General features: G+C 41.7%; 1 protein-coding gene across 3 annotated transcripts in view; it reads left to right on the plus strand.

Annotated features, from left to right (window-relative positions):
• The window catches only part of CDH13 (cadherin 13), a 781,695-nt gene that overhangs the window by 347,218 nt on the left and 409,326 nt on the right, over positions 1-25,151 (plus strand). For all 3 annotated transcript variants that reach the window (XM_038368674.2, XM_038368678.2, XM_038368677.2), the window contains exon 5: positions 15,298-15,450. In XM_038368674.2, coding sequence (XP_038224602.1) covers positions 15,298-15,450 — 153 coding nt within the window. The remainder of the gene's footprint in view (positions 1-15,297; positions 15,451-25,151) is intronic.

Genomic DNA, 25,151 nt, shown 5'->3' on the forward strand with positions numbered 1-25,151 from the left:
AATCTAATTGCCTTCTATGATGAGATAACTGGTTCTGTGGATGAGGGGAAAGCAGTGGATGTGTTGTTCCTTGACTTTAGCAAAGCTTTTGACATGGTCTCGCACAGTATTCTTGCCAGCAAGTTAAAGTAGTATGGGCTGGATGAATGGACTATAAGGTGGAAAGAAAGTTGGCTAGATTGATGGGCTCAATGGGTAGTGATCAATGGCTCCATGTCTAGTTGGCAGCCGGTATCAAGTGGAGTGCCCCAAGGGTTGGCTTTGTTCAATATCTTCATTAATGATCTGGAGGATGGCGTGGACTGCACTCTCAGCAAGTTTGCAGATGACACTAAACTGGGAGGATAGGTAGATATGTTGGATGGTAGGGATAGGATACAGAGGGCCCTAGACAAATTAGAGGATTGGGCCAAAAGAAATCTGATGAGGTTCAATAAGAACAAGTGCAGAGTCCTGCACTTAGGACAGAAGAATCCCATGCACCGCTACAGACAAGGGACCGAATGGCTAGGCAGCAGTTCTGCAGAGAAGGACCTGGGGTTACAGTGGATGAGAAGCTGGATATGAGTCTTCAATAAGGACTTCAATAGCTCAGACATGGGTGAGGTTTTTCATAGGAGTGGGTGGGTGAGATTCTGTGGCCTGCGCTGTGCAGGAGGTCGGACTAGATGATCAGAATGGTCCCTTCTGACCTTAGTATCTATGAATCTATGAGTCAACAGTGTGCCCTTATTGCAAGGAGTCTAGCTGCATTTTGGGCTGTATAAGTAGGGGCATTGCCAGCAGATCAATGGACGTGATCGTTCCCCTCTATTTGACATTGCTGAGGCCTCATCTGGAGTACTGTGTCCCGTTTTGGGCCCCATACTACAAGAAGGATGTGCAAAAATTGAAGAGTCCATTAGAGTGCAACAAAAATGATTAGGGGTCTGAAGCATATGACTTATGAGGAGAGGCTGAGAGAACTGGGATTGTTTAGTCTGCAGAAGAGAAGAATGAGGGGGGATTTGATAGCTGCTTTCAACTACCTGGGGTTAGGTTCCAAAGAGGATGGATCTAGACTGTTCTCAGTGGTAGCAGATGACAGAACAAGGAGTAATGGTCTCAAGTTGCAGTGTGGGAGGTTTAGGTTGGATATTAGGAAAACTTTTTCACTAGGAGGGTGGTGAAGCACTGGAATGCGTTACCTAAGGAGGTGGTGGAATCTCCTTCCTTTGAGGTTTTTAAGGTCAGGCTTGACAAAGCCCTGTCTGGGATGATTTAGTTGGGGATTGGCCCTGCTTTGAGCAGGGGTTTGGACTAGATAACCTCCTTAGGTCCCTTCCAACCGTGATATTCTATGATTGATTCCCTATCTGCAAGTCCTGTAGCATTTTAACTATAGAAAGCACCTGAACCTGCCTTTTCCCACTGAAATCCATGAAAATTTTGCCATGTACTTCCCTGGGAGCAAGATTGTGTCCAATGTATTTTATGATTCACGTTGTATAGAAGATGCCATACAAAATAAATTTGTCATATTGTATGGTAAAATTCCACTGGTGTACAAAAGTCCTATTTTCCTCTAGAGTTAGTCAGTCTACGCCCATTTTCTAACTGAAGACATATATTTCCTCCTATTTAATATGCAACACAATAAACAATATAATCATTTCCATTAGTGTAAGTAAATAATAGCATTAAAATCCAGAAGCAGATATCTGTGTGTGTAATATTCACTAAAGCCAGTCTGATGTGCAAAGTAAACGAGTTTACTGGTTTAATGCTTTTTTAGGCCAGGAAACATTTATTTAGCGTATTTCTCCTGTGTAAATTAAATTAGGTTTAAGGGCAGCAGCACAAACACTTATTTATCTTAAAAATGAGGCTGAGTGAAGGTATAATACATAGAGTGATTATTTGGTTTACATATATATAATGCGAATTTTATATTGGTCCATTAAGATAATAAATGTATATATTCAGGTAGTATCTTTCAGGGAGAGCTGAAAGACTCAGGGATTGGCAATGAAGTATAGATGTAGAGCTGGATCCTGGACTGACTTTAGTGGCAGCAGGATTGGTCCCAGAGCCTTTCACTGCTATGTCACTGGTTCTTATCCTGCTTTTGTGATTGTTTCTGAATTTCATTGCCATCCAGATGTGGTTCAGTAGCCTGTATGAAATAAAGTGTTCCCAGCTACTAGTAGACAAGTGTGTCTAGGTCAAAACCCACCACTGCCACAGGCAGTAATTGGTCATCTTGTTGGTACTCTCAGCAGACTGGACAATGTTTGAATGTGATGCTAGGTTACTCACCAGTCTGGAGATGTGGTCCTTGTAGGTCAGAGTTCAGACACATTGTCTTTGATTCTTTTTGTTTCCCCTGTTACAAAGTGGTCAAGCAGAGACAACAAGATCCAACAGTGAGATCCAGACAGGGAAAAAATAAAGAGGAGATTAGATGGAGTTAGGAAAGTAAAGCACAATATAAGAGCTGGGCAATAATTTAAACCTACAGTTTTGCTTTCAGGAGTGATTTGGTTGTTGGTAACATTCATTTTGGCCGAGTTCATTTTTCCTGTTATTTTCTAGTTAAAGAGAAGTCAGTCAATTAGGGACAAAAGGGCAAAAGCTACGCTGGCACAAGTGGATGGCATTTGAGAAAGGAAAGGAGCAGAGACACGGGAGAGAGGAAAAACAGCTGGTGAGAAAAGAAAGTGAAAATAGAAGATCAAGTTGGTAGAACCAAAAAAAGCAGTGTCGAGAAACTGAAAATATTGAAAATTAGATTATCTGGGTAATCTATCTGTCCACATACACACAGAGAGAAGGTGCCCTATGAGTGTAAATAGTTAAATCCTAGAATCCTTACATACTTTGAAATTTACCCTTCTGCTGAGGCCAGCACAAGACCTATGCATCATTTAAGTCCCACTGAACCAGGGTGATTGTCATGTGGAGTGTGACTAGGACTTTTGTCTTCTTACATGCAGTGAAATATTACCTATTGTCACTATATGTGGGCCAGAACTAGAACCATTCTAAGTTGGGGACAACCATGACACAAGGAACTTATGTTTAAATCACTCCTTGTTTTCTCCCTGCTGCCCCCAAAATCAGTCCTATCCCCCTCTAGTTCTTCATTTACACATGGGTTGGTTTCAGCATTAATTATATTCTAAGCTTCTTTTGTGATGCTGGTTGAAAATGAAGCACCACTATTTACTCACATTTTTTTTTCGTTCTAGTAGTGCAGCTACAACCTTATTGATTAAGTTGTTGGATCAGTTTGTTCTGACATTTTGTGCTAACTTTAGAAGCCAATTTCAGGACAAACACTACATTTTATTTATCATTCATACTTTGAAGTTAAACTCCATTTTCTGCCCCACTTTTTGATATATTTCAGATACTTTCCAGATGTTTCTCATTGTTGTGTGACTGTTTTTCATGTCTAAGTCGAGAAATGAGCCATACTCAATAACATGCACTTGCAAAAAGAAAGCATGAAATTCTTTGTTTATTGCATTAAAAACAATGAAGCATTGTTTATCATTAAAGCATTAAGTGCTTTACTAGATTAAAATGTTTAAGGTATTAAATACTTGAGATATCCATCAAATATAGCAGCCTTCTGTCCTTGACAGAAGTGCCAACATTTGCTGAGATGCAGACCTGTGACCTCTAGATAAGTTTCAATATACGTAAAAATATTTATCTTCCTACTATGACCTTCCATGTGCAAGTCATGAGCCATGGATTTGTTTCCTAGCGAACTAGTGACTGAGAAAAATCTATAATTAGATCTGTGGGTTATTTGCTACATATCGGAATTGGGTGCTAAGCAGGTTCTAAAAACATCCAGAAGTATTGCATTGTCTTCGGGTTAATATTATGAAACCAAATTTACACAGAACTTTTTTAGCAACACACTCTTTTTGAAAATGTTCAGTTAAAAATATTTCTACGTTTTTCTGGTACAGCCTGAATGTTTTTGCTCTGAGTCTTCCCTCAACTCCACAGTATTTTCAAAGAAAGAGATGGGCTGGGCAGTTGGTTAAATCAAAATAAAATCCGACACAATCTTTCTTTTCTTTCTCTAAATACAAACTGAACATTCATTTCCAGGGATGGGTCAGGTTGGCTGGAAGTCTCCTCTTGCATTCATGTACTCTGTGGTGCGCACTTTGCTACTCCTACTCAGTCCCAAATTGGATCCTTCTACCCACAATTCTTATTCCATAATTCAGGCAGCCCTGTTTCCATTGGATGTTTCCACCTAATCCCAATCTTGATTCCTTTTTTTTTTGCTTCCCCTGGAGGCATTGTCCAAAAGACTGGGGATTGTAGCTGACAGGTTGGTGTGGTGGTTGCAACTGTAGCCAAAAGTGAGAAGCTAACAGTTGGCTCTTCTTAGCCCCAGCCTGAGTTTTGCTTTCCAAATGGACAGAGTGATGTTCTCTAGAGACCCTTTCAGAATCAGACATGGCTGTAGCTGGGGAAAAGCTGCTACTTAGGTTTCAAGCTGTACGCGTGCCTCTGTGGGAAAGTCAGCAGAATGCTAAATATATTGGGGGTGAGTCTCCACTGCATCACACCTGGTGCCGTCATTTACACATGTGCAAAGAGAGTATAAAATGCTGCCATGGTGGGTTACATAAGCATCAAGTGAAAACAAACATCAAACTGACAAGTAAACAGCATTGGTGAGGAGAGATTTTTTTCTACCTTTGTGTTTTAATAATTCCTGTGTTTATATTAGCACAGGGGGAAGAGCTTTTACCTTTAGTAATCATGACAGCTAAATGTGTGTGTGTGGGGGGGGGAAGGCAGTGCAATCATAGCACCCTAGCAGGAGCTCTGGGAAACACAACAACTTGTTTATGCACTTGTATATTTCAGAGTACAGTCTTCAGTATATTATTACCTGCAAGGAAAGTTTGTTTATCATTTTGTGTGAAGCAAGCTACACCTAGTGTTGCCAATTCTGGTTGGATGTATTCCTGGAAGTGTCATAATATGACATAATATTTAATTGATTATTAATCTTTAATTCCTGGAGAGTCCAGGACAATCCTAGAGGGTTTGCAACCCTAGCCCCACTCACTGCTGGATTGATTTTGTTGGAGTTATATCAGGAATGCAAAGTCTAGTAAGTCACTTATGGTTCATTCTGGCTATTGAATGTAAAAATATGAATGTAATTGAAGAGATTTTTTAGTCTTAGGTTAAGAATTATTACAAAGAAAATGGAGCATATTTAGACTAGATAATACTTAAGATAATATTGGGAAAACAATACTTAACTAGATATTTAATCCTATTCTCTCATTTACTTACAATCTCTTAGGTACATGCATGAAGATTGCATATTGTCTGGTCTATCCCATATCCTGAATCCCACCAATGAGAAACCATTAAATGCTATTTCTGAATAATTGCCTTTTAGATCACAATTATAGGTATTTAATAAATCACCTCCATAAATCCCATATCATTCCTTGTATGGAACAATCTCCCTCCCCCCCCCCTTTTTTTAAAGAGTTCATTAGAGATTTTTTAAAAAAAATATTTGTCACTTAATCAAATTTTCCTGACAACTAACTATACATTTGGAGCTACTCTAGCCGCTTGTCACTTAAACAGACATCAATCCTCAAATTCTCTTAAGCAGTGCAATCTTCCTTCAATGAACAGAGTAAATCTAGTTTAGTACCTTAAACAATGATTAGACTATGGTAATTGAGGTAATTGAAAGGCCAAGTAAACCAGTGTAAAATCCAGGCACTGATGATAACTCCAAATGTATTCCTTTGAGAACATGAAACTCTGTGGCTATAAATTCTGCCCAGTCAAAATAGTCAATATATATCCTGTAGTGTAGCAAATCCAGATCAATCAAATAATAATAATCTACTGCAGTGGTTGTGAGTTTGTCAGTTCCAGAGTTTGCTTAAAACCACAGGCCAAGTAAACATTGCTAACAATCAGGGAATCTTCTTCTTGCCTCTCATAAATTAAAGGCAAAAGGAGATTGCAAAAAGTCAGCATTCACCTGTGCATTCAGTTACCATATTTGCATGAGTATGCAAATATTCAGTGTCAAAATGCTAATTTGTATAGTTAAATCCCCAGTTTGCATGACATGTGCAGTAACTGCAGGAGAAACCTGTAGGCCTCCATCCTACAATTGATTCTATGAAAGCAAACCCCATGCACTGATGAAGAGCCCCATCAACAAACTTCCAGTTAAAGGGGTCCACCCATGAGGAGTCAGTTGCAGGTTCAGGGCCTTAATGTATTAATGTAGGTATGTGAATGAGTAGATCTTTTTCTTTTTTTTCGGTGTGTAGACTCTTGTGGTGGGGTAGACAAACTCCACTGCAGCATGGAGGGGTTAAGGAGCTGCTTTGGGCTAGAGCGGCCCCACCCCTCAGCACTCCGAATCATGTCAGGACAGGAGGAAGAGTTAAAAGGAGGGAACTCCACTCAGAGGGGGGCAACTCAGGCAAGGGAACAGGCTTTTGGGTTCCCTAGCTCCCAGGGAGAGGTCTGACAGCCAACAGAGCCTCTGCCCTTGCAGACAGGAAAATTTCGATCCCCTGGGCTAAGTAGGAGAAAGAGACTGAGACTTATGCTGGAGACCTGGTGAACTCTGTAGCACTTCCAAGGTTCTCTGCAGTAAGAGAGGCCAATATCCTGACTGAAGCTGCCTACAGGTTTTCTTTCTTTTCCTTAGTGCTTCTATTTAATCTCTCTTGTTGACTGTGGACTGTTTCATTTGATTCCCTGGTACCCTGAGAGGGAGAAAAACAGTCACCAGACCTTGGCCAGAGGGTAGAGCGCCAGCCTCGCTAGACTAACACAGCCAGCAGGAACGGTTGGAATGGGGCCATTTTGGATCCTCACACTTGTGTTTTCTATGTAGCTCCTAATGGGTGCTCTGCCAAGGACAGATTTGTGACACCCTGTATCTCTTACTCAAACTTGATTCAAAGTTCTTCTTGGTTTAACTCCTCTGCTGTAGTATTTTCCCTATTACAATTCATGGCCATTACATTCAGAAGATACTTTTTGGTTGCATTTCAAAAGAAGATCTTTGGATGATTTATACCAAAAAGACACTCTGGAAAATAAGGGCCTGGTTGTTTAGAAACAGAGTTTGTTAAAATGATTACTTGAGGATAGGGACTCCAACCAAGTCATTTTTCTGAAAGGTTTGTGAATTTAATTGCCTTGGTAAATTTCAGATTCACAAATGAGGATGAATCCTGTTCAAGGTAAAATGTATGTTTGTAATGACCAGTTTTCCAGCTACAGGGTTTGCTTCGGCAACATAATTAGGCATGTGACTAATTCTGAGCAGGTGTATAATCCCATTGAATTCATGTGCTTAAAATTATCAAACACACATAGCTTACTGATGATTATTGTGCCATCCGGAGTAACCATGGTTGATGGTGTCACACCAGGCATTGTGTTGTAAAGTTCCCAGATCTGGCTAAATCTTCCAAATCCACAAATCTTTGGGTCTGGTGATGGTAGATAGTCAGGGCATGCATCCCCTTGTGCATTGATGGAAAGTTTGAGAGCACGGTGTGCTGGGGTGTTGTTATCCATCCGGGTAACATTGCCAAAAATCATACAATGCTGCTTTTGAATATAATGAGTGATGGAAGGAAGGCCAGATTGCTGAGAAATTATGACATTTTGCACAAAATCAAACCACTTTAGTCTCAGGATTTGATGCTGACAGGACATATAGAATGTCAGTACTGCTCCATGTCTGCCTGTAAGAGGGTCCAGGTTTCTGTATAGTAATACAGGTAGTATACAAGTTTGATAGGTCCTGAATATGCACAAAGACAAAGACATCATGCTTATGGATGAAAAAACGTGGGATTAATGCAGGAGGCAGCGAGACCTAGCTGTGAAAGAATGTCTGTCTGTTGTGCTGCAACTGTTTGAACTCTGCTTGCAGCCTAGGTAGAGGAACTCATCAGTTCTCCCCAAGATCTCACCCTCACCTGAACTGGGGGTTTTGGTGGCCCAAATCTGAAGTTCTGGACCTTGGTCTTCTGTCATGAGACATTTAACCCTATAGTGTGGGTGGTGTCTTGGAGATCTTGGAGGGCAGGGCCGAAATTCTCTGACTTCTCCACAAGCAGGGCACCATCAGCTGCATGGTCTTGGTTGGTGAATGCTTCTTGACCAACTGGATTCTGATGTGTGAAGGGCAAGTCCTAATATCCAGCAGATAGCTAGACAGAATAGTGCCAGGGCGAGAATGAACCATGCGGCACACCAGAGATTGTGTAGAAACCCATTGAAAACCATAAACCAACACATACTCTCATTCGATACAGGTGTGAAGATTGGTGTACCAGAGTTAGCAGAAGGTCTGGAACTCCATCTCCTTTCAGTGTGAGCCAAAGTGCTGACCCGTCAACTGAATCAAATGCCGCTTTGATGTTGATATATGGCACATGATGCACTTCACGTGGCTTAAAGTCAGATACATGATAATTTGCCTTTATGAATTAGATTCTCCATTTGGATCTGGCAGGTGCTGGAGATGTTTATATAAGGTTTCTATAAATTCTCTCCAATCAGATTTACAAACACATACGCAGCTTGCTCCAGAGGTACTTAGCATATGCACTAGATTTTAGTTTCCAAAGATGTCTTCCATGCCAAACAGGTTCATTATTAGAGGAGTGTAAATACAACATTGGGAACAAGTTTGTGTCTTTTTCTTTTCATAATTCATTTTATTTCTACAAAATTTATGAACAGATAATTGCAATATTGAAGAAAGACATACATTCCTATTTTGTGATGACAGCTAGAAAAAATAGTTCCCAAGTTCAAATTTATTTATGTATAGGCATATCTTAGCACTTTTATTTATCTGTAAAGTGGACTTCAATTTCCAAAAATGTTTTCATCTGCATTATGCAATATAATAGTTTGTGTCATGTTGTCTTTAATGTATAAGCTGCAAAGAAAAGCCTACTCAATAGTCACTTTTTTTTTTTTAGGTAGTAGTAAAAAGAACCAATACAAAATGTAGCCCAAAGTAGTCCAAAAAGGAATGGCTAAATCTTGGAAAAGTAGCTTTTGCCCAATAGACATTGCCTTTTCATTATACGCTTGAAAGTGTGAAATTAGAACACACTCCAGTCACATGTTTCTCCCAATTAAAATTGACCCTTGGGGATGTGACATTGAGTAGAGGCTGAGAATCTAATTAAGCTTGCTAAGGGAAATGTAGTTTTAAAATTAAAATAACCGAGTTATAGTTTTCTTTGCAAAGTTCAAATGGGCCTGTTTGTTCACTAACTGTGTAAACTATCCTTTCTCTGAAAGAAATACAAAGAAGTGTTTACTAAGTCTTTCAACAAAACCAGGTAAAATATTTATAGTCAGTGCAGATAGTCGAAGAAGGAAGAAAGTACAGTATTCCCTAGTTCCCGCCACTCTACTGAAAAAACATTAACTTGACATTTTCCTTTTCTTTCATTCCTGGAAATGAGAGTTGGTTTGGTGTCTGGGGTCAAGTGTTCATGTTATGGGCCAGTTTTTCACCCTTTACTTGCAAGCACATGGTTTTATGGGTTATCTGCAGGCAAAAATTACATTAAACTGCAGGCAAAAATATTAGAATTTGGCCTAGTTGAGTTACAGGTGCAAGCATCATGGTCAAGATATTCAAAGCAGTCTAGTTAATTTAGATGGCTTTCAAAATCTCATCCCATTGTGGGGGCACCACAGTGAGAGCTGAGCTAGAGCCCTTTTGCAGGACTGAAATGATGCATCTCTGAAATACAGAGAGCCAGTGGTAAAGATTTAGAAATTCAGGAAATATTTCATGTGAACTGCTATTAAGTAATGACACTTCCATGCTTACTAACATGGAATAAATGTTGTTGATGGCAGATTGCTGTGGTTGCAGAACTATAAAGATATTTCTCTCTTGGGGAATGTGGTGGTGGTGTTGCTTTTATCTCCCTTTTTTGAGAATACTCTGATTTATTGCTGTGATAAGCCCGTAACAACTGAGGGATCACACTGTTGAAATGAGCTTAGCTGGATGGGACACACAGTCTGCTGAAAAATCATGTTTGTTAAATATGTTTCAGCCAAGAGGCAGCTTTTACCAACTCAGTAACATTCCATTTTCTACAGAGTGGTGTGAATCAGCATGATCCCAAGTACTTTGTCTTAAGTATCTTTCCTTTTGGTCTATCAAAGGCACTTCTTATATGACCTCCTTAATGATAGTTTCATAGCACCTGGCAGATAAATGTATTTACCCTCACAACACCTCTGTGAGATAGGGAAGTGCTTTTATCACTATTTTCCATATGGGGAATTGAGGCAAGAGAAGCAAAGTGGCTTTCCCAAGGTCGCATAGGAAATCTGTTGTGAAGTTAGGAATAGAGCACTGGTCTCTCTCTAGTCCCCTAACCTCTGGACCATCCTTCCCCTTCAGGCTAGTCATACTCTACATACAGCCTTGTCAATACCTTGTTTTAAGGATTGAAATTCCTTCTAAACTTTAAAACAATACAAAACCAGAGTACACTATGTAATTAATAGCCATATTTTCGGTCTTCTGTGTGCAAAAGGCATTGGGATTTCAAGGCCAGCTGAACAAGTATTACTGTAACATTATTGCTATGTATATACTCAATGAGGGGGGAAAACAATAACAGAAAATGTGGAAATAGCAGAGGTACTTAATGACGACTTTGTTTCGGTTTTCACCAAGAAGGTTTCTGGTGATTGGACGTCTAACATAGTGAATGCCAGAGAACATGAGGTAGGATCAGAGGCTAAAATAGGGAAAGAACAAGTTAAAAATTACTTAGACAAGTTAAATGTCTTCAATTCACCAGGGCCTGATTAAATGCGTCCTAGAATACTCAAGGAGCTGACTGAGGAGAAATCTGAGCCATTAGCAATTACCTTTGAAAAGTCATGGAAGACAGGAAGATTGCAGAAGACTGGAAAGGACAAATATAGTGCCAATCTATAAAAACGGAAATAAGGACAACCCAGGGAATTACGGATCAGTCAGCTTAACTTCCGTACCCAAACAGAAGCAAATATGGAGCAAATAATAAAGCAATTTGCAAACCTCTAGAAGATAATAAGATAAGTCACAGTCAGCATGGATTTGTCAAGAACAAATTGGGTCAAACCAACCTGATAGCTTTCTTTGACAGGGTAACAAGCTTTGTGGATGGGGGAAGCAGTAGACGTAGTATATCTTGACTTTATAAAGCTTTTGATACTGTCTCACATGACTTTCTCATAAATAAACTAGGGAAATGCAACCTAGGTGGAGCTACTATAAGGTGGGTGCAAAATTGGTTGGAAAACCATTCCCAGAGAGTAGTTATCAGTGGTTCACAGTCATGCTGGAAGGGCATAATGAGTGGGGTTCCGCAACCACAGGGATCTGTTCTGGGTCCAGTTCTGTTCAATATCTTCATCAATGATTTAGATAATGACATAGAGAGTACACTTATAAAGTTTGCGGATGATACCAAGCTGGGAGGGGTTACAAGTGCTTTGGAGGATAGGATTAAAATTCAAAACAATCTGGACAAACTGGAGAAATGGTCTGAAGTAAATAGGATGAAATTCAATAAGGACAAATGCAAAGTACTCCACTTAGGAAGGAAGAATTAGTTGTACATGTCTCTGTGGCCTGTGCAGCTTTCCGCAGCTCCCATTGGCCGGGAACAGCGAACCGCGGCCACTGGGAGCTGTCGGAGGCCGTGCTTGCAGACGGTCATTGTAGACAAACTGTCTTGTGGCCCGCCAGCGGATTATCCTGATGGGCCCCGTGCGGCCTGTGGGCCGCAGGTTGCCCATCACTGTCCTAGGAAGAGTACTGCAGAAAGGGATCTGGGGGTCACAGTGGACCACAAGCTAAATATGATTCAACAGTGTAACCCTATTGCAAAAAAAGCGAACATCATTCTCGGATTTACTAGCAGGTATATTGTAAGCAAGACACCAGAAGTAATTCTTCCGCTCTACTCTGCTCTGATTAGGTCTCAACTGGAGTATTGTGTTCAGTTCTGGGCACTACATTTCAGGAAAAATGTGAACAAATTGGAGAAAGTCCAGAGAAGAGCAAAAAAAGTGATTAAACATGACCTATGAGGGAATTTTGAAAAAATTGGGTTTGTTTAGTCTGGAAAAGAGGGGACATAACAGTTTTCAAGTACATAAAAGGTTGTTACTAGGAGGAGGGAGAAAAAATGTTCTTCTTATCCACTGAGGATAGGACAAGAAGCAATGGGCTTATATTGCAGCAAGGGAGGGTTAGGTTGGACATTAGGAAAAAATTCCTAACGGTCAGGGTGGTTAAGCACTAGAATCAATTGCCTAGGGAGGTTGTGGAATCTTCATCATTGAGGATTTTTAAGAGCTCGCTAGACAAACTCCTGTCAGGAATGGTCTAGATAATACATAGTCCTGCCATGAGTGCAGGGGACTGGACTAGATGACCTCTCGAGGTCCCTTCCAGTCCTATGATTATGAACTAAGATCTGGATCTTCTGCATGGATTTGGGAACTCTCAAATCCCATTGAAATTAATGGCAGCTGAGGGTGACTAGCATCTCACAAGAGGAACTCAGCACCTTGCAAAACATGGCTCTATATGGCTTCTTATAAGTTATTGCTAAGAAAGTTTTTAATTTCTGAAGTGTAATACGTGCTGTATTTCCATTATACTCAAATAACGTTTGAACTCTTAAATACTCAGGGCAGTGTGAGCTAGTAGATAAAATAGGAGACTAATGATCAAGAGACCTGACGATAAGCCACACTTTTCAGCCTATTTTCAGCCTAAATTCAGACCTCCTAAATCCATATGCAGGCTCCTGATATGAGTGGCCCATTCTTAGCTGCAGGCACTCAGCTCCCCTGAAAATCAGACCACTTATTTAGGAGCACCCAGCATTGAAAATTTTAGCCTTAACTTTTCTGTGTCTCAGTTACTCCATCTGTAAAGTGGGAATCACAACACCCACCTTGTGATATACTTTGAGATCTTGGCATGAATGGTGCTATTTAAGACACTAGTCTTAGTAACAAGTTTATGAGAAGCGATGTTAGACAGTCATCCTGTTCTTTCCCCCTTATTCTTGTTGAACCACTGAAACATATGGCAAATTAAGGCTGATTTTTATTAAACTTTTCATCTGTATTGAGCTTAGTGTGAACTGGGAAATGCATTTTCTTTGATTTATGGAAGCTTTATATGAGCATCTTAATTAGAAGATGTTAATGTTCCTGTTATATTCCTGGGAGCATGTAGTAGCTCCCTCTTGTGGCTAATTAAACATTAAAAACCCACAACTTCTAAAAAATGACTTTTGTAAAGTCCTGTTGCTGCCAATCCCAAACAATAGCAGTCAGGCGAAACTGATACTTCAGGATTCCGTGTGCTCCATGCTTTCCATCGCTGCATCAAGCATGTGCCTCTGAGAGATCTCCTGATTCTCTGATACTGCTCACCTCCAGCTTAGCTCTGCACACTCAGAGAACCATGATAGCACGTGGGCAGTTTGATTCCTAGTCTTGTTGGTAGGGATTGCTTGTTGGCGTGGTGCGCTCTAGGATGGACTAGCATTTGTAAGGGGGTGGGAGGGCAGATAAAAGACTTACTGGTTTTGTAGTTTGAGTGTAAGTTGCATGTGTTAAGTTGATGGCAGAATCAGGCCCCAGAAGAGAGGGTGTAGAGACCAGCAGGCCAGCAGCTCTCTTCTCTTCCAAGGAAATGACAAAAGTGGGATCCAAGGGCCCCAAGGGCTATGGAAGAAAAACCATGACACCAAGCGAGTTTTGCCTGATTGTTGGTTGGAAGGGGAGATCTGCACAGACCTATCCTGACTCTGTGTTTTGCCTTGGCATATTCAGAATTGGATGAGGATAGTGGGGAATCCATTTATGTTCTGAGGAGGAGAAGACAAAGAAGGTGGAACAGATTTATAACACAGAAATTCCACCCTACTCACCCCCACAATTTTTTTTTTTTGAGAGGAGAAACTTTATCTCTGACATTCTTTTTCTTGCAGGGTATTGTCTTGTGGCAAATTTTCACTCAATTAACATTTAAAAAATGGAATAATGATTGTATGGGTTAACCAAAAATCAAATTGCCCAATAACCTGCAAACAGGCATTGCTGAAACCCACAGTAACAGGGCAACAAACATGAATTTCCTCAGGGACATTATTAACAATCTGTGCATTTATTAACTCTAAGTGGGAGTGGATCCAGAATTCCTAATACTTTTCCTTTGCTTTTTCCTGAGCTGTGATTCAGACCAGCACATAAATATTTGACTTAATGTTTCTGTGGAAACGTTAACGAAATGGTAGAAACAAAAATAACATGAACACAGCAATAGGAAAGAATGATTTGGCAAGATTGTCAGCATAATAGGGCAAGATTAGTTTATAATCCTTTTAGGTTCTTGTATGTAAATACAAGTTTGCAAAGCCTCTAGCTTGTAAGAAACTTCACATAGCTCTAGAAGTTTACACATGCTGCTACCACTCATGTGGAACACACCTGAAAAAGGATTTTTAGGCATTCTCTCAAATGGAGAAAAAAAGGAGTGTTATCCACGAATAGACACATGAAAGGAATAGGAATTCCATCTGTATGGCTAAGCTATGTATGTCAGGGCACCAAAATATTTAATTAGGAGTATTTTCCTGGCTTTAAAACTGGGGGTGGGTGTGCCTGAAACAATGTCAGTCTCACTTTAGATTGTTTTGAAATGAATTAGGAATCATTGTGTGGTAGGCGGTTTCTACTGAGATTTTTTTTTAACTATTTAGAGTGGAATCAAGTCTCCAAATTTTGTCCCACTTAAATGGAATATGTCTCTGATTTTTTTCAGTTTAAATGAAAAATCAAATCACAGCCACCCCTAGCTGGTGGGCAAGTGCTGTAGTAGATAGGATAGGCAAGATAACAGTAGCTTGGATAACTGGAGTTCCTCTTGCAGGGGGCAGGAGGGATAGGCCAGTAACTAACTGACTGTTAACCTAATCCTATTGACATCAAGTTTTTTCAGGATTAGATACTAAAATTTCACTCTGTTTTCTAGATGTTTTACAGAGTTGCTTTTTTATGGCTTCATTTTTAATGTCAAGAAATTCATTATATAGTTTCACATTAGGGTAAGGCTTACAATTATTTCTGTTGAATTACTACATTTATAAGAGTTTTCATCAGTTCAGTCGAGCTGGGTCCTAACTTGTTACTTTCACCTAACAGGTTATCGACAGTGATGGAACAGAGGGATCAAAGTTTCGACTTTCTGGAAAGGGAGTGGATCAGGAGCCAAAAGGAGTATTCAAAATCAATGAGAACACTGGGGAAATCTCAGTGACACGGTCCCTTGATAGAGAAGCCATTCCCACTTATCAAGTGAGTAGTCTTAGCATTATGGCCTGTAACCCTGTCTTCACAAAGTATCTTTTTTTCTGTGGCTCAGGTTTGCTTTTTGAGAGTACAACAGGTTCAATGTTTTGATTAATATTGCATGCTACTATTTCTATAAAAAATTTCAGAACATGAACACTTGCACATGCAATTTCTGGACACACTCTCATACCCACCCACATGCACGCAAACCAGCCATATTTATTATCTCCATATGAGAGGAGATCCAAATCCCTAACGCTTGCTTTTTCTTTACTGTTTCTGAGCTGTGAGTCAGACCAGCACATAAATATTTGTGTTTTGTTTATGTAAAGTCTATCATTTGTGTCTCCTAGAGACAGTTTGTGAAAACTGTGCATGAAGTTGATTTATGAACGCAAAGTTCTGCTTGGACAAAAAGAGGTCTCCTTTGAGAACATTGCTGTGGAGGTATTATCAAATCCTCCTTTGTTTTGCAACCTTCTGTCCCATTAAACTTTCTTCACACCACATAGATTAATTCCAGTTCTATGCTTCTCTTCTTATTTCCTCAAGCTGTCCATGGAACAATATATTATCCAGTTCTACTTTCTAATCATGGAGCTCTGTCCAATGGGCTATCAAAAATGTTGTTAATGGGAGCATATATCCATGTGTTTGGCAGGTAGAATTCTTCAGAATATTTTATATATATTATAACAATTTTCTTGTTCAAGTAGTTGAGCTGGTCTGTGCCCATCTTGTGCACCACTGCCAGAGCGTTTCCCCTAGCTGAACGCATAGGGACAGTCACACATACATTCTGGCTTCCCTCACACTCTGAGCTGATACCATAACTGGTGGAGCCATCCTGCCCATTCTACATTTCCTTCTTACCGCCAGAGGTCAGAGACTGCACTGTGCTTTACTGTCCTCATGTCTCTGTGAACGTCTAACTCATATACAGTTAATTAGTTGTCTAGCTAGCGGTACTTGTTTTGGTCCCTTTGGCCAGATTTTCTTTGTTGTAATTGTATTTTATTATTGTTCGGATAGGCGGCATGTCTGAGTGTTACCTGGTACCCTAGGAGCCTAGAGCAAGGTCCCCTGGCTTCAAGCTGTGCTTGGGGTGTTGCAAACCAAAGCCGATTAGTATGCCTCACTCTCTCTGTTTGAGGGTCACGTCAGAGATAGGTGTCTCATCAGCTGTGCCTTCAGAACAAGAATGAGGAAGAAGGAGTGGTGGGAGTTCTGCCTCACTCCTCTCCACCCCTTCTCCCCAAGGCTCCGCCTCCTGCTCACTTCTCTCCACCCCCTCCCTTCCGTTTCTCACCCTTATGGCTGGTAAAAAGTGGGAGGCCCCCTTGCCCTCCCATTCCTGCGCCCCTGCGAAGTTGTTTTTTGCCCAGCATTGGAGCTTGCTCAGTTAGTGCAAGGGAGCTCCTTGACCACTCCTCCCAGGAATGATCTCCCAGCATTGCCTGCTCACAGAGATCTCCTCCACCAGAGCAGTCCTCCAAAAAGTATAACTGCTTGGAGCATTCTCGGCCTCTGAAACTTGAAAAGAGGGTGGTTTGGAGTCCTCGAATCCAGAGTGCGGGACTCTTCTCTGGCAAAGGTAAGCCACTCCAGTACTGAAGGTAGAGAGCGCCCTTCAATGTGCTGCTCCCTGGTACCATTCCAGAGCAGCTCTCTTAGGACTAAGCCATTGACTTTGGTGCCTTCCCTGGAAACATCAAGACCAGTTACTTTATCAATGACAACAGTGAATCGGTCACCCCTGCTTATGATGGGAAAGCATGCTGCATCAGTACCAACAAAATCAGAGGCCTCTCTCTCTCTCTCAGTACTGCCTTCACCACTAATTCAAGGTGAAGGCTCCCTGTTCCGCTATAGCGCCAATGTTGGTGTCTCTTACAGTGCCCATGTCAGATCAAGTACTGTCTTCCTCACTCTTTGATTACATCACCTAGATCACCAGTGCCTGCTCCACTTCAACACCTAAAACCAATAGCCAGGAAGCCTCCGATGCTTCTGCTGATACTGCAGTCTCGGTGTAGATCCTGCTCTCCAGTGACATTTCAGGTACTGCACCAATATGGCCTTCAAAGAACTGTTTCTCCTTGTCAGAGTGTGAGATGAGTTCTTGTCTCTCCCACCTCAGAGAATCCAGGGTGCTTTCCACTATTTTGACAAGAGCAGGTAGTACAATTAGGGGGGCCTGGGCTAGGTATGACTGACCTCTGGTACCGTATCAACCCAATCACTGGTTATACTGGGTGCCTTGAAGAGGGTACCTCCACTGTTCAGAACTACATCCTCACCTTCTCATAGAAGCGGGGCACCAAGAAGGGAGGCTTCCCCATCCAGGACGCTCAGAGTCAGTACTGGACAGCCACCAGTACTGAATTGCGGGACAGTCCTCAACCTGGCTCGGAGCAAATGTCTACCTCAGTGGTACAAGACCGGCCTCATGATGGTCATGCTTTGTCTCATAACACATTCTTAACACTGGATGAGGCTCTGGTACTGGATGAGTTTAAGGTTTACCGAGAGCTCTGAAAAAATGGCTACATCTCTTGATATTCAGATGGAGTTGGTGAAGGAGAATCTTCATATACTTATAGACATTTTGCACCCGCCAACTGCTGGAAAAGTAGCCCTTCTCATAAATGAGGTGATAATGCAGCCCATCAAGTTGTTCTGGCAAAACCCATCCTCTTTTACACCTATGGCAAAGCACGTAGAGCATAAATAACACAGTTTTGAACAGTTCTATCAGCACTCCACACTTTTTTGCCGGGATGTAAACAAACCAGACCTGTTTGGCAGAAAGATTTATTCAACTATGAGATTGCAACTTTGCATAGCCAACTGCCAGGCTCTCTTGGCATAGGGATGCAGTATCAAATTTCTTAACAAGTTGCCTGATGACTCCAGGGCGAGTGTCAGTCTCTATTGATGGAGGATCATCTGGTCTCTTAGTCAGCTTTGCAGGCTTTCCTGGATGCTGCACACTCAGCTACAAGTTTCATGGTGATGGCATGACCATGTGACATCGCCATAGCCGCATTCATTGGGGATTCCTTTAGAGATACAGCAGACGACTGAAGATCTCCCTTTTGAGGGCTATGTGGTGTTCTCCTCCAAGACTGATAAGGCACTACATACACTGAAAGACTCCAGGGTAGTGAAAAAGTTGTCATTATACACCAGCCCCTAAAAGGTCAAGTTCTCATCCTCACTTCCAGCCAAGCTGCACTACCTCTCCAGAGAGCTGGAACAGTTCAGGCACACACAGACAACAAAGGAGGAGGCCTTCACTATCTGCCTCCTCCATCATTTCATCTGGGCAATCACAGGCCTCAAAGCACCTTATTTGACTCCTCCATCGAGGATGGCATATTACCAGGTCAAATCTTTCTGGCCCTTTCCCTGCCTTTGGGAACTGGCTATCTCATTTCCTAAGTGCATGGGAAACCATCATCACAGACAAGTGGGTCTTAAGCATGGCGGAGTGGAGATTTACCCTAGGTTTCTTTCTCTCTCCCCTTCCCACTCCACTCTACTAATCCCTTTTCAGGGACCCATCTCACAAGTCTGTACTATGATAAGCAGTGCAGTCTCTATGTACTTTGGGAGCTATAGAGGAAGTGTCTCCTTAGTGCTGGAGCAGGAGGTTCTTCTCCTGTTACTTCCTAATACCCAAAGCCAGAGGGGGTCTTGGGCCCTTTCTAGACTTCTGAATGTGAACATCATCAAAAGATTAAAGTTCTTATGGTTTCCTATGAGACTTTTGTGCATCATTCAAAATCTATCCCCAGACCTCAGCAAGGAATTGTCTCAGTTTCTGGGGGCACATGGTGGCATGTACTTATGTGACCTACCTCTCCCACCCCATCTGGACAAGTTAGTGTGCATCCCAGCCAAGGTCTTGTTGTGCATGGATTGGTGGATGAACCAAGACAATGCCTGCAGGGTCACTGACTCTCCCTTCTATGATCTTGGGGACAGCTGCTTCTGCTATGGAATGGGCATGTTGTTTGGGCCATCTGCAAGCTCAGGGCCTGTGGTCTACTCATGAGTGCAAACTACACATAACTGTTCTTGAGTGGTGTGCACACCAGAGTATGTCAGCAGTTCCCGCCATGCATCCAGAGCAGGAGCATGAAAGTGCTCACTAACAACACCACAGCAGTGTTTTATGTGAACAAGCAGTGGGGAAGCCTGCTCAGATGGTCTGTGTCCCAAGGCAGCCAGGCGGTGGAATTTCCGCATATTGAATGAGTAAACTCTCAAAGCATCATACCTGCCAGGAGCTCAGAATGACCTGGCAGACTGCTGGAGCAGATAATTCAATGTGGATCATGAACGTCTCTCAGTATGGCTGTTCTAAGATCATAGCTTTGAGTAGGGGGAATTTGTTCACAATTCAATAGAACAGGAAATATCCCTGGTTAGTGAAAGAACTGTTTTCTCTAGTCCTTTGACAAACATGTTCCTGAAAGGTCTTAGGTAGTCTATTCCCACCTATCAGGAATCCAGCTCCTCTTTGGGACCTGAATTTAGTTCTGTCAGTTCTTATGGGACTTCCATTCAAGTCCTTAGCCTCTTGCTGTATGTAACCTTTTTAGTAGCCATCACTTCTGTGAAGAGAGTGGGGGGCTTGCATGGCCCTAGTAACTGATCTTCCAAATACAATATCCTACAAGGACAAGGTGCAGTTTAGCCCACACCCTATTTTTCTTTCCAGAGTAGTATCTGATTTTCACCTCAATCAGGCAATATTCTGACTGGTCCTTTTTCCCACCCTGCAAAATCAACACGCTCCATAGTTGAGATGTACACCAAGCTCTAGCCTGTTACCTGGATAGAACAAAACCTTCTTAGTTTTCTTGACAGCTCTTTGTGTCCTATGCAGAAAGAAGGAAACGTCATCCAGTTACTGCACAACTGCTCTCTCAGTGGATTGCCATCTACATTGTTCTGTGCTGTACTGCTAATGGTATCACACCACCTGGACAATTGGCAGCTCACTCAGCTCGGGTGCGTTCGACCTCCACTGCTTTTGTAGGAAACATCCCTATTGTTGATACTGGTATGCTAGGTACTATGCAATTCCTGCAGCACCAAGGGAAGGTGTGAATGTGTGAAAAGCGGTCCCCTCTTCTGATGAGATTCGTAGCCTCACCTCCGCTGATAGCAGCTTGGGAGTCACTTACAGTATAATGGACAGATGCAATCACTTGAAGAAGAAAAAACAGTTACTCACCTTCTGGTAACTATTGTTCCTTGAGATCTGTTGCATATGTTCACCATCCCCAAGTACATTCCGGTATGAATGTTGGGGTTGGTCCTGCTTTGAGCAGGGGCTTGGATTAGATGACCTCCTGAGGTCTCTTCCAACCCTAATATTCTATTATTCTATGAAGGACTGAAGGGTGAGCAGCCAGGCTCCTCCCTTTATATCCTCTGCTCAGAGCATGAGGGAAGCCAGGGCACATGCCTGGCCTCCTCTTCACATCTTGAAGAACAACAGTTACAAGAAGATGTAAGTAATCATTTTGACAGAAAAGTCTCGGAAGGAATTCAGAATCACCACCTGGTCCATAATTTCCCTATGGAAATTCAAACAAATGACTTTTAAAAAAAATCTGTATAACAACTTTATCAATTTTATTTTAGCAATTCTTTGTCATATGTGGTTCGGCCACATGGGATCTGTTATTTCACATGCTGTTTCTACCACTTTGACTGTGAACTTGGTTGTATTTGGTTACTTTAATACAGTGGTTCTTAACCTTTACTGCAGCCTGCACCCCTTTGGTTCTCAAAATATGTTCTTGCACCCCTGATCAAAAATCAAAATATGTTCTCGCACCCCTTATAAAAAATCGTTGAAGTAGGTTAGTTCTTTAAACCTAGATATATTTTTTGTTTGTATATTACAGTAATTGTTAAATGTATAATGTTAATAAATACATAGGTTTGATTAAACGAAGTAGTTGTACTTACGTGCCTGTGCTTAATTTGTGTTTTTGATGATTTATCTTCTAAAAATATCTGGCATGTCTCGCACCCCCAAAAAGGGCATCTCTCACCTCCAGGGGGTGTGTGTATCCCAGGTTAAGAACCACTGCTTTAATATAATACTATAACCAGTATTTGGTTACTTTGATATAGATTAACAGTTGCAATCAAAACCCAAAGAGGCAACCAAATTTGCACCTTGCCACTTCTTGTTGCAGGCCTGAGCAATTGCCTTCTGTGGCCTCATCCAGAGTGAAAATCTCATTGTTCCAAAAGCATGATGTACCCATTCTGTGCTGACAGTTCTGCTCATTACCATCAAGCTGTTCCACTATGTTTCCCAGCGTGTGCTGATCAATATCTGTTGTTTAGAAGCTTTCTCTGTCTCTTGTCATTTGGAAGGGGTTTCCCAGTCATATGAATATCCATATTTGCTAAATAGCGCTGCATCAAACTCACCAGGTTGCAGTTTCTGCCCGGTAAATGCCACACTGTGGATTCCTGGTTCACAGGTGGGGTTACTATTCTGATTTATGTTACCAAGTCATAGAGAATTTATGGTAAACCTTTTTTCTTTAAAAACAACAACAAGACCCTTCTGTTTCACCTTGTACTGTTTCTCATCTTCTTTTTTGCAGCTGTTTCTTCCTTTCACAGAATCTCAGAATATCAGGGTTGGAAGGGACCTCAGGAGGTCATTCAATCCAACCCCCTGCTCAAAGCAGGACCAATCCCCAATTTTTGCCCCAGATCCCTAAATGGCCCCCTCTTTTTCCCTCAATTCATTCAAAATAAACCCTGAGTATTTTCCCCTGGAAAGTCATAGCAATCTTTCCAGCCTAATGCATTTAAATCTCAAGCCTCAGATGTTGTCCCTTTCTGATCTGGTGGGGCATATGTTAAATTATGGACAAACTTTATTTCCCTAGAAGAGCAATGCAAATCGCATAAAAATAATGCAGTGCAGTAGATTATCCAGAGCAATGCAAATGTTTATTTTAATGGACTGTAGCTCTTTCTATCTGACCTGTTCTAAAACTCTTCTGCTCAGCATGGTCACTGAAATCTTGTTGTGCAAACTGTAGGTGAAAAGTTCCCTAGGCGAGCTCTTAATTTGATTAGTCAGTTTGAAAAAACAATGAGTTAGTTTCAATGTAGATGAATCACTATGTCAGGAAGGCGGTTGGGTTTTTTTTCTTCTGTGGCTTTTTTGATACACTAAAAGATGAATGGCTTGGAAGCTTCTTAAGTTTGTGGCTTTTTCCCCCCCTGTATTATTTCAAAAAGTACAGTGCACATGGAAAATAAGAAAAGAAGAAATTTCCATGAAAAAAGTATGAATATTTTTCAGGTCATCATACAGTATAGCAGATAAAAATGGTGCAGCAAAGGTAAAGCTGTGCATGAGGAGTGCATCAGTGTGTGTCATACATATATAAGGGAGGAGAATTAAAGAGGACATTCATAGGCCTTAAAGGATCATGTCCTTTTCCCTTCTTTATGATGTATAAAGAAGGTTTTTTCTTTGCTTCTTTTTTAACACTTGAAATTCAGGTTTTCCTTACTTTGTGGTTTCTAGAAGATTCTAAGGACTACTGAAAAAGCTGTATGATATTCATGCAAGAGAAATCTGATTAACAAAAAAGGGTGATGAATTCTACTCAGACCGTTTTAAACACTTTGTTCTTCGTTTTGTTTTTGTTAACCCCTATTTAACTGAAATGGAATCACGAAAGCTTATGCTCAAATAAATTTGTTAGTCTCTAAGGTGCCACAAGTACTCCTTTTCTTTTTGCGAATACAGACTAACACGGCTGCTACTCTGAAACCTTGCACTGTTCTTGTATCTGAGACGTCCACTGAGTCCTCTGGCAAAGATGAGGAGAGGTTAGGAATTGCTGCTCCTAATATTTGTAACCATCAGTATGTTTTTCACCCTTCTTTGTGCATTGTAAAGAAGAAAGGAAGCCAGAGTAGCCAAGACTTTCAAAAGTGACTAGGAATTTTTGGAGGCCTCATTCTTTTGGTGTTCAGCTAGAGAGTCCTGCTGTTCAGAGGTATGTGTTAAGCAGTTTCTAAAAATCTGGCCCTTTTAAAGGCATCTTAAATTGGGCAGCCAAAAATCACTAGCCACTTTTGAAAAATTGAGTGACATTTTTTTCCCCTAGATTACCTCTGTTATATGTGCAACCTAAAATACGGCATTTGGTGACTTTTGGATGGCTAACCAATGCGATCTTCATGTTCCCATTAACATTTTCATGTGGTATTCAAATACATATTAGACACAGGAGGACCAAGCAAATAGCTACTGCTGCTATATCCCAACCAGAATCGTTGGGAGGGGGCCTTGTCAAGCCAAATCTCTTAAAGTGTGGTGACTATGGGGGGAGGTGTTCTCTTTACCTGGAAAATCTCAGATAAATCAACTCTAGGTGGATGTTGGATCTGATTGTGTACTTGATCACTTAGCTGACTGGAGTGGCTTTTACTGAAATCCTTCACAATAACTTCTTTAGCATGTTTGACAGTTGGAGTAATGCCTGGGAGAAGCAGCCAACTCAGAATTAGCTTGGCCAGAGATATTTAGAAAAGTTGCATGTAGCTGGACCTAAAATGGCAACAAATGTACATGTAAATACACTAGGAAAGATTTTTCTAGGTCTCCTCCAATGCGAAATGAGAATACAGAATTCTAAAGACTGCTGCTGAGAAACCAGGAAAATAATACATCTTAGGATAAAATAACGTAGAGCCTGAAAAATAAAAAGGAAAATGAACAACCCCACCTGGACCAATCTTTAAGAAATCAGTTTAAATACTAGTCTGATTTTAATGTAATGGAATGATAAATAATGTACATGGGGCTTCTGATTTTTTATTTTAACTGATAAACACCCTATAAAATACCCCTGGTACAAAAGAAATTAAATTGGTGTTTATCTAATAAACACCAGAAATGGTTACTTGTATCTAAGGCATAGGTGCTCTGTGCTGCGTGGTGGCATGGCTGGCTCAAGCCAGGTGGCACGGCTGCCTGTCCTGGTGTTCTGGGCGGCGCGGCTGTAGCGCTGCCAGCCACCGGTGCTCCAGGCAGCGCAGTAAGGGGGAAGGGAGCAGGGTTGGTTGGATAGAGGGCAGGAGAGTTCGGGATGGTGGTCAGGGGGCAGGGGTGTGGATAGGGATTGGGGTGGTCAGAGGGTGGGGAACAGGTGGGTTGAATGGGGCAGGGGTCCCGGGGGGGGGGCGATCAGGAATGAGAGGAGGGGTTGGATGGGGCAGAGGGGGGCAATCAGGGCAGGGGGGTCCAGAGGCAGTCAGGGGACAGGGAGGAGTGGATGGGGCAGGGATCCCGGGGGGCCATCAGGGGACAGGGAACGGGCAGGGACGGTTGGATGGGGCAGGAGTCCTGGGGGGGCCGTCAGGGGACAAGAAGCAGGAGGGGTTGGATAGGAGGCGGGGGCCAGGCCACGCCTGGCTGTTTGGGGAGGCACAGCCTCCCCTAACTGGCCCTCCATGCAATTTTAGAAACTCGATGGGGCCATCAGGCCAAAAAGTTTGCCCGCCCCTGATCTAAGGGCTTGTCTATACAGAGCAGTAATGCAGGCTACATGGGTGTGATTTCTAAAGCGTACTAATGTGTTACATATTAATTGGTCTATGTAGACCCAGCTGGTGTGTTTGATCCAGCTGTATTT

This window comes from Dermochelys coriacea, chromosome 12 (assembly GCF_009764565.3).
Source record: "Dermochelys coriacea isolate rDerCor1 chromosome 12, rDerCor1.pri.v4, whole genome shotgun sequence".
Taxonomy (NCBI): Eukaryota; Metazoa; Chordata; order Testudines; family Dermochelyidae; genus Dermochelys; species Dermochelys coriacea.